This window comes from Littorina saxatilis, linkage group LG14, assembly GCF_037325665.1.
Source record: "Littorina saxatilis isolate snail1 linkage group LG14, US_GU_Lsax_2.0, whole genome shotgun sequence".
Lineage (NCBI taxonomy): Eukaryota > Metazoa > Mollusca > Gastropoda > Littorinimorpha > Littorinidae > Littorina > Littorina saxatilis.
The window spans coordinates 25,134,192-25,144,603 of NC_090258.1; the positions used below are offsets into that span (position 1 = coordinate 25,134,192).

The following is a 10,412-nucleotide window of genomic DNA, read 5'->3' on the forward strand; positions in this document are numbered from 1 at the left end:
AGCAAGTGGTTGTAGCCCCTTGAATGCCAAAATACGTATAAGGCATGTTTTTGCTATCATCAAAACATCAATACTCTGACAAGGGAAACAATCGCAGTATATTCCCCTGTTAATCTGCAGCAAGATGGTTGTCTTCCCTGGAAACGATTTCCTCAGTTTTGGTCTAATTGTTATGTTTTGTAGGTTTATTGTTTGTTTTGTTTTTTGTTTTTTAAGTTGAAAAAACTAAATAATCTGTACTCACCAATACAAGGACAGCACTTTCTTCACATAAAATGGCTTCCCCAGGACTTACAAACAAACAAATACCACATGAACCTGTGTTGTATCGTGTTGTTTTGTCACAATGAAACGTTCCTATAACATAACTTGCTTGGTTTTTTTATTCTGAATTTTGGAACGTTGGCAGTCTTTTTGTTTTTGGATTTATGTAAGATTCAGTCCAAAAAAAAACTCATCTATCGAACACACGGTCTTTTCTCCCAGCCTATCTTCTCCTTCTTCTGCGTTGATGGGCTGAAACTCCGACGTACACTCGTGTTTTTTGCACGAGTGGGATACTACGTGTATGCCCCTTTTTACTCCGCCATTAGGCAGCCATACGCCGCGTTCGGGGGAGCCCAGCCTATGACATACTCACGTGAGGTGTGAGCGCGGACACGACAAAGGGAGCCAGGATGCCAGGGATGGTAGCGGCAGTGTTGGAAATGCCGAACATGGTGCCAGCATAGGCTGGGGCGATGTCACCGTGGTTGATAAAGTATCCAGAGAAGTGGAAACCACACAGCCCCACGGCAAAGACCAGCATGACCACGGCTTCCATCTGCTGCGTACACTTCATGAATCCCGTCGCGATCAGAAAGCATCCTGGTCCTATTGTACCTGTAAGACATTCACAACAAACATGCCTTAAAGACACACGACACCGATTAGGCAAACCAAGACGTCTCCTCTTGGCCCTCTATTCTCATTACTACTGTTTGATTTACTGGGATAAAATCTTGTTTGAACTGAAAGAGCTAAGTAAGTAAGTTAGCAAGCAGTGCATGTACTGACCAATGAATGCCACGAGCTTTCGCGTCCAGGCGACAGAGAGAATCCCCCCCACCCACAGCTAGCTAGCTCGCTCTCTCTCTCTCTCTCTCTCTCTCTCTCTCTCTCTCTCTCTCTCTCTCTCTCTCTCTCTCTCTCTCTCTCTCTCTCTCTCTCTCTCTCTCTCTCGCTCGCTCTATCGGTCTGTCTGTCTCTGTCTCTGTCTCTGTCTCTCTATCTATCTATCGGTCGGTCTGTCTGTCTGTCTCTGTCTGTCTCTGTCTGTCTGTCTATCTCTCTCTCACTGACCAATGGACGCCATGAGCTTTCGTGTCCAGGCGACGGAGAGAATCTCCTTGGAGATGAGACAGTCAGCGATCATGCCGGACACCGTGATGAAGAACCAGAACGTCAGGTAGGGGAGCATGGAGAACACGCCGTTCTGAAACAAAATACAGGGCAAAATAACAAAAATAAGAAATAAAAATAAATGTTTCTGATTCTCCATCCGACCCTACTTTTTCCCCCGACTTTAAAACTCGATTGACCCTCAACAACAAAAATCCAACAACAAAATAAGGAAACAAGTCGCGTAAGGCGAAATTACTACATTTAGTCAAGCTGTGGAACTCACAGAATGAAACTGAACGTAGTCCGCCGCTAGTGCAAAAGGCAGTGAAAGTGACGAGCCTGTTTGGCGCGGTAGCGGTTGCGCTGTGCTTTATAGCACGCTTTACTGTACCTCTCTTCGTTTTAACTTTCTGAGCGTGTTTTTAATCCAAACATATCATATCTATATGTTTTTGGAATCAGGAACCGACAAGGAATAAGATGAAATTGTTTTGAAATCGATTTCGGAAATTTAATTTTGATCATAATTTTTATATTTTTAATTTTCAAAGCTTGTTTTTAATCCAAATAATTTATAACATATTTATATGGTTTTGGAATCAGAACATGATAAAGAATAAGATGAACGTAAATTTGGATCGTTTTATAAAAAAATATTTTTATTTACAATTTTCAGATTTTTAATGACCAAAGTCATTAATTAATTTTTAAGCCACCAAGCTGAAATGCAATACCGAAGTCCGGCCTTCGTCGAAGATTGCTTGGCCAAAATTTCAATCAATTTGATTGAAAAATGGGGGTGTGACAGTGCCGCCTCAACTTTTACAAAAAGCCGGATATGACGTCATCAAAGACATTTATCGAAAAAAAGAAAAAAACGTCCGGGGATATCATTCCCAGGAACTCTCATGTAAAATTTCATAAAGATTGGTCCAGTAGTTTAGTCTGAATCGCTCTACACACACACACACGCACAGACACACAGACAGACAGACAGACACACAGACACACACACACACACACACACACACACACACACACACACATACACCACACCCTCGTCTCGATTCCCCCCTCTACGTTAAAACATTTAGTCAAAACTTGACTAAAGGAAAAAAGGAAAAAAGGAAAGAAATTTTTTTTTCGCAGACTTTACAAGGAAAGCTTCTTTTTTCTGACAACCAGAGGACACAGCTCTTACGAATTCCGGCCAATAAAAAGCCCTATGCGACTCTGTGAAATCAAACGTAAATACAAATTAAATTGATGCAACAATCCAAGTTCGCAGTGGAAAATTAGGTCCCTGCCAGACTAGCTTGACACGACCTCATTTACATGATTTACACACGTGTGAGTATATGGTTTAAAGTTATCTAATGGGTGGTCTCTGTCGCGTATGTAGGATACATTGAACAATGTCCCAAGATTACACATGAAAGTGAGAATTGTGATACTTCTTTAACAAAATGGTTCCATTCACCATAATCATATCCTTTCCTTTATTGTGTATGACTCTTTAACATCTCTGCCTTAATTCTTAACAGCGAGAGATTTGTATGCAGAGAGGCGTTCAATGGGGAGAATGTTATTAATCAGTACATTGGGGTGTGCACGTTAAAGATCCCACGATTGACAAAAGGGTCTTTCCTGGCAAAATTGTATAGGCATAGATAAAAATTGTCCACCAAATACCCGTGTGACTTGGAATAACAGGCCGTAAAAAGTAAATATTCGCCGCAATGGCTTGAGATTTACTGGCCGATGTGAATGCGTGATGTATTGTGTAAAAAATTCCATCTCACACGGCAGAAATTAATATGTAAATCGCCGTGAGCTCTTGTGAGAAGGGGCGATTAATAAATGTCCATTATTATTATTTATTATCACATATATTTAAATATAATATTAATGTTGTGGTCTTTTGTGTGTCTTTATGTTACATGCACCACCACTGCCATTTATCCATGTGAGATAATAAAGTTAATTTGATTTGATTTGATTTGATGTTTGTTCGTTTGTTTGCTTAACGCCCAGCCGACCACGAAGGGCCATATCAGGGCGGTGCTGCTTTGACATATAACGTGCGCCACACACAAGACAGAAGTCGCAGCACAGGCTTCATGTCTCACCCAGTCACATTATTCTGACACCGGACCAACCAGTCCTAGCACTAACCCCATAATGCCAGACGCCAGGCGGAGCAGCCACTAGATTGCCAATTTTAAAGTCTTAGGTATGACCCGGCCGGGGTTCGAACCCACGACCTCCCGATCACGGGGCGGACGCCTTACCACTCGGCCAACCGTGCCGGTCTATTTGATTTGATGAAGAACAACTTACCGCCTTGATGTCAAACTTAAGCACCTCCTTCATGTAGGTGGGTATCTGTGTCAGCAACATGTAAGCCCCGTAGTTTCCACACATGTGAGCCACGATGATAGCCCACATACCACGTGACGTGAAAATAGCCTTCCATGGCGTCGATCTTCTCTGGAACAAGCAAGACATACAGGAATCACAGCAAAGTGACAGGCACTTCATTGAGATACACTGAGCACAAAAAGTTGAGGGAGGGAAGAGTTTCTTTTGTAGTAGCAAGTGCATTAATTTTAAAGGTATAATACAGTCATGTGTATGTTATCAAAGCAATTTTGGTGAGTGCATGTCTTCTTTTGAGTCGGACGGCCAATGCTGCATTTAAGCAAAAACTTCCATCACGTGAACGGACACCTACAATGAATGGACACCGTCATTGGTCCCAAGTACTGTATATCTTCGTGACAGGTTTGTTTGTTTGTTTGTTTGTTTGCTTAACGGCCCAGTCCACCACGAAGGGCCATATCAGGCGGTGCTGCTTTGACAGTTAACGTGCGCCACACACAAGACAGAAGTCGAAGCACAGGCTTCATGTCTCACCCAGTCACATTATTCTGACACCGGACCAACCAGTTTCGTGACAGGTAGACTGAGCACAAAAATATGAGGATATTTTTCAGTGGCACAGCCCAGATTGTAAACAGCAGTGTTTCGATCTGAGAAACAACGGGACGTAAGGACTCCAAATGCGTACGACATGTGCAATAGAGTAAGACTAGCGAGAGTTATGCGGAACCTGTCTCCTGGCACCTGAGAGAATAACAAGCACTGGAATGAACAAGCGACTGTCAACCTCAAATATCCTGCACGAAGTTTTGACACAGAATTTTAGGTAAAAAGACTTTGCGAGGTCTTTGCGCAGTCCACTACGAGCTCAATCACAGAAGGCTTTGGAAAGTCAGCCACTCACTTTGGATATGGCATGAGACCGTTCGCCGATAGAGAACTGGATGTACTTCTTCTCGATGTCGGAAATGAAGCGGTTCTGTTCCGGACTGTCCGACGCAAAGATCACCCACAGTATACACCAGATAAATCCTACGGTACCTGAAATAAACAACATTTTTTAACATAACGTTTCAATATAAGCTGGGACTAACATAAAGTTTTGCTTATGAAAGACCTTCTTACACAGAGCTAGAGACACAGAGACACAGAGACACAGAGACACAGACACACAGAGACACAGACACACAGAGACACAGAGACACAGAGACACAGACACAGACACACACACACACAGACACACACACACACACACACACACACACACACATACACACACACACACACACACACACACATACACACACACACACACAGAGACACACACAGACACACACAGACACACACAGACACACACAGACACACAGAGACACACACACACACATACACACACACACACACATACACACACACACACACATACACACACACACACAGACACACAGACACACACACACACACACACACACACACACACATATTAACGAAGGTCCATGTCTGTGTGGGAGAAAGAGAGAGAGAGAGAGAGAGAGAGAGAGAGAGAGAGAGAGAGAGAGAGAGAGGAAGAGAGAGAGAGAGAGAGAGAGAGGACTAGAGAGAGAGAGAGAGAGAGGACTAGAGAGAGAGAGAGGACTAGAGAGAGAGAGAGGAAGAGAGAGAGAGAGAGAGAGAGGACTAGAGAGAGAGAGAGGACAAGAGAGAGAGAGAGGAAGAGAGAGAGAGAGAGAGAGGACTAAAGAGAGAGAGAGGAAGAGAGAGAGAGAGGACTAGAGAGAGAAAGAAGAAGAGAGAGAGAGAGAGGACTAGAGAGAGAGAGAGAGGACTAGAGAGAGAGAGAGGACTAGAGAGAGAGAGAGGACTAGAGAGAGAGAGAGAGAGACAGAGAGAGAAACATACAGATAGACAGATAGACAGAGAGAGAGAGAGAGAGAGAGAGAGAGAGAGAGAGAGAGAGAGAGAGAGAGAGAGAGAGGAAGAGAGAGAGAGAGGGACAAACATACAGATAGACAGAGAAAGTGAGAGAGAGGTAGGGTAAATATCAAACAGCGAATCATCGTCAAAGATACTATCCTCCTTTAGATAATGACGCAAACTAATTAAGCTTCACGCCAGCACAAACACACAACACAGACTATTAATCAAAATCACATCCTATCTTTACAACTATGACGTAAACTCACCAATGACGTCATAAACTTACCAATAACGTAGAACACTGAGGGCCAGCCTCCATCGAAGCCGTAGGCACACAGATAGCCGCCGATAGGGAAAATGATGGCGTTGCCAAATTGTCCCCCTGAGAAATACAAACACTATTCAGTTGCAAAGTGGCGTCATAATACATTGGCTTTCCGTATCAATCATTCTTAGGGTACTTGAGGGGGAAATTATGTCAACTGATAACAAGGAAATAAATAGTCGTGGATATGATTTGACTCGGTGCTCTGCTGGGAATGCAATCTCACGACTTCTTGTTTTCCTTTCTGCGGGACCAACAGAACAATATTCTCTAGACGGTGAATGACTTTACTAATAGATAAATGAAATAATGCATTTTACTGAATCAATAATTAAATCACGACAAAAAAACACTAAATAAATAAATAATCACTAAACTTAATAATGAAATAATTCAAAAACTCACCAAAATAAATAAATTGATAATGACACTGCCACAATAAAATGTATACAGGCGATAGTTACCTGCATAGGAAAATCCGATGAGACGGCTCCTTTCGTTGGGCGGTGCCCATCTCGCCCACAAGGCCTGGGCCGCAGGGTACATCACACCCTGAGTCATTGAAATATCGTGAATACAGTGGAACCCCCTATTAAGACCCTCCACTTCAAGGCTTCACTCACATTTTCACATATAAGATTCACCTCTATTTTAGGGCTGCTTCCTCTTTAAAAACCTGGACCGGGATGCAGGAGTCGAGTTTAGAGACTTTAGTCCAGGATAAACTGCATTGAAGGTTATCCCCGAGTACGCAGTACTAGGGTCCAGCAGACTTTAATTGTGTGTGTGTGTGTGTGTGTGTGTGTGTGTGTGTGTGTGTGTGTGTGTGTGTGTGTGTGTGTGTGTGTGTGTGTGTGTGTGTGTGTGTGTGTGTGTGTGTGTGTGTATCTGTCTGTCTGTCTGTCTCGACTTAACAGCTTATTGCTGGGAAACTACTGGGCGCAGTTCGTTCAAAAGTTGATACACTAACTTGATAATAGGTCCGATTGATCGTATTAAAACTTCATAATGTTACCTGGGACCTAAAATAATGCGAAATAAATCACAAAAACGACTCTTAACGGTGGGAGTTTTGGCGGTGGGAGGCAGTTCAGCAAAAAGAACCGCCGAACACGAGAAAAGCATGCGTATCGCATGCTAAACGATTTGCAAGCCAGCCAGCGGGTGGGGATTTGGTCTCGGCAAAGAAACTACAATGCAGTGTTTGGTCTCGGTGAGACTGAAAGAGAGAGAAAACGAGAGAGAGCGACAGGGACACACAGTGATTCAAGGCGCACAACTCTAGTAAAGTTGTCGTAGCACGTCCGCCTATGGCCAAAGTGATCCGGGTTCGATTCCCGGCATGGGCGGTCTATGTTTTTTGTGTTTTTTTGTGTTAAATTCTTGTTTACTATTGTTTATTATGAACGTTTTAATGTTTTATTTTACTCTAATATTTTTTTTTTAATTGTGTAAAATAAATAAAAAATAAAAAATAAAAAAAAATTTTTTATCCACGTGCACAAGACAAAAACTTTCATACTGGGGGAGCGAGCCAGTCTGAAGAGTACTCGGGTCCAGCGCGAGCGTTTTTTTATAGATAAACCCGGACTAAAGGTTCTAATCTGGACTTCTATGTACCAGTTTTAGTTTTCACAGGGTTTTGAGAGGTGCTTAATGAGGGTTCCACTGTATTTTACCAGCACCCATAAGCAAGACTATTTTGCGAGAATAGCGCACATATTGCACGTTTTTATGCAGAAACAACTGGCAACGTTTTATTTTTTGGGCGATTCATTCAGCCATAGAAGCTCGCATACAAAAGACTACCATCCAACCCACACTCGCCGTCACAGTGCTCTAGCTCTCTCTCTATCTCTTTCTCTATCTCTCACACACACACACACACACACACACACACACACACACACACTAACACACACTCTAACACACACACACACTAACACACACTAACACACACATGGTAAAATGAAATCAAATATAGTCAAATTAAGCCAACTCTCCCACCAATACTATACATTCCCCCCAAAAATAAAGTATGAGCACTGACCTCCCCCAGGCCAACGAGCACCCTGACGACGAGGAAGAGATAAGGGTTAGCACGTGCACACACGGGTGACAGCAGGTTGAGGATGGCCACAGGGAACATGCCGATAGCGATGACCCGCTTGGCGCCAAACCGCTCGCTCACTGTCCCGCCCACCACTTGCAGAATCATGTAGCCCCAGAAAAACGCCCCCAGGAGCAGTCCCTGTAACTTCTTGTCCCACAGGAACTCGCCTCTCTGGAAAAAAATTTGAAAAATTGCAGGATCAGAAAAACGCATCCAGGAGCAGTCCCTGTAACTTCTTGTCCCACAGGAACTCGCCTCTTGGAAAAAATTAAAAAATTGCAGGATCAGAAAAACGCATCCAGGAGCACTCCCTGTAACTTCTTGTCCCACAGGAACTCGCCTCTCTGGAGAAAAAAAAAGAAAAATTGCACGATCAGAAAAACGCATCCAGAAGCAGTCCCTGTAACTTCTTGTCCCACAGGAACTCGCCTCTCTGGAGAACAAAAATGGAAAAATTGCAGGATCAGAAAAACGCATCCAGGAGCAGTCCCTGTAACTTCTTGTCCCACAGGAACTCGCCTCTCTGGAGAAAAAAAATTTGAAAAATTGCAGGATCAGAAAAACGCATCCAGGAGCAGTCCCTGTAACTTCTTGTCCCACAGGAACTCGCCTCTCTGGAGAACAAAAATGGAAAAATTGCAGGATCAGAAAAACGCATCCAGGAGCAGTCCCTTTAACATCTTGTCCCACAGGAACACCTCCTCTCTGAAGAAATTTTTTTGGAAAATTGCAGGATCAGAAAAACGCATCCAGGAGCAGTCCCTGTAACTTCTTGTCCCACAGAAAAAGCCCGCAGGATCAGTCCCTGTAACTTCTTGTCCCACAGGAACTCGCCTCTCTGGAAAACATTTGTGAAAAATTGCAGGATCAAAAAAACGCATCCAGGAGCAGTCCCTGTAACTTCTTGTCCCACAGAAAAAAGCCCGCAGGATCAGTCCCAGTAACTTCTTGTCCCACAGGAACTCGCCTCTTTGGTAAACAAATAAAACAGTATATAGTATTCTTGCAGAATCATGTAGCCCCAGAAAAACGCCCTCAGGATCAGCCCTTGCAGCTTCATGTCCCACAGAAACTCGCCCCTCTGCATAAAAAAAGGACAATAAAATGCAGTTGCAGGATAACAACAATTATGTACCTCAGGATCGGTCACTGTCGCTTCTTGACTAAGTGAAACTTGCCTTTTTATAGAAAACATGACATAAAAAAAAAATTAAAAAATCGCATCAGTGATCGATAGGCGACCGACAGGCTTTCCCCCTGATATTAATCATATTTGCTTTAACATTATATATAATATCTTAATTATGAAATCATCTCATATCATATCAAATAAATTCAACAATCAATCAATCAAAAGATCAATATAAATGTGTTTAATTCATAGTAAACCCCCACTCATCAATCAATGAATCAATGAATAAATCAATCAATCAATCGATCCATTTTTGTTTGGGGCGGGGGTACATTCCCAAAACCTCACCCCAAAAACTATCAATCAATCAATGTTAGTTTGAAATAAACAAAACTCACAAATTTAGAAGCACTCTCCGCCTCTGGACACTTTTCATTGTCATCAGTCAATGATGTCATTGTGGTGGACCCGTACCACAAGCTGACGTTGCCTCCAGTCTCGTTGCCGTTGTAACTGACCCTTGCCCCTCCTCCAGAACCGTTGAGTGCTAGAGCTGCTTCCAGAGCGGACTTGTTCCTGGCGACGTCTGCGAGATACTCGTGGTCCACCATCATCACGATAGCGATGCTAAGGTTGACACGCTGAGCGTAGAGAACCACGAAGCCGAAGAAACAGATGATGGAGAGCAGGAATCGTTGAGACGTCCACCACGGTACTGAGAGGATTTTAGAAAAGCTGTTAGGATTTGGTTAGGGATGAAGAGAGGGGGGAAGAGAGGGGGGAAGAGAGGGGGGATGAGAGGGGGGGATAAGGGGGTGGCAGAGAAAGAGAGAGAGAGAGGGGGAGAGAGGGGGGAGAGTGGGGGAGAGAGAGAGAGAGTGAGAAAGAGAGAAAGAGGGAGAGAAAGAGAGGGGGAGAGAGAGAGAGGGGAGAGAGAGAGAGAGACAGAGACAGAGAGTGAGAGAGAGAGTGAGAGAGAGAGAGAGAGAGAGAGAGAGACAGGGAGAGACAGAGAGAGAGGGGGAGAGGGAGAGAGAATGAGAGAGAGAATTGAATTGAATTGAACTTTATTTAACAAGGATTAAGTTTTAAGGCTACGCCTTTTCTTACAATCTGTCCTTGGGACGCATAGACACACAATTATATATAATTAAAAAATTAAA

At 43.4% G+C, this 10,412-nt stretch overlaps 1 protein-coding gene across 2 annotated transcripts in view; it reads right to left on the bottom strand.

The window, feature by feature from the left end:
• The window catches only part of LOC138947413 (sialin-like), a 54,675-nt gene that overhangs the window by 7,289 nt on the left and 36,974 nt on the right, over positions 1 to 10,412 (bottom strand). For both annotated transcript variants that reach the window (XM_070318875.1, XM_070318876.1), the window contains 8 exons: positions 9,648 to 9,964; positions 8,055 to 8,288; positions 6,469 to 6,556; positions 5,966 to 6,061; positions 4,670 to 4,806; positions 3,724 to 3,873; positions 1,342 to 1,474; positions 641 to 882 (listed from right to left, as the gene is read on the bottom strand). In XM_070318875.1, coding sequence (XP_070174976.1) covers positions 641 to 882; positions 1,342 to 1,474; positions 3,724 to 3,873; positions 4,670 to 4,806; positions 5,966 to 6,061; positions 6,469 to 6,556; positions 8,055 to 8,288; positions 9,648 to 9,964 — 1,397 coding nt within the window. The remainder of the gene's footprint in view (positions 1 to 640; positions 883 to 1,341; positions 1,475 to 3,723; positions 3,874 to 4,669; positions 4,807 to 5,965; positions 6,062 to 6,468; positions 6,557 to 8,054; positions 8,289 to 9,647; positions 9,965 to 10,412) is intronic.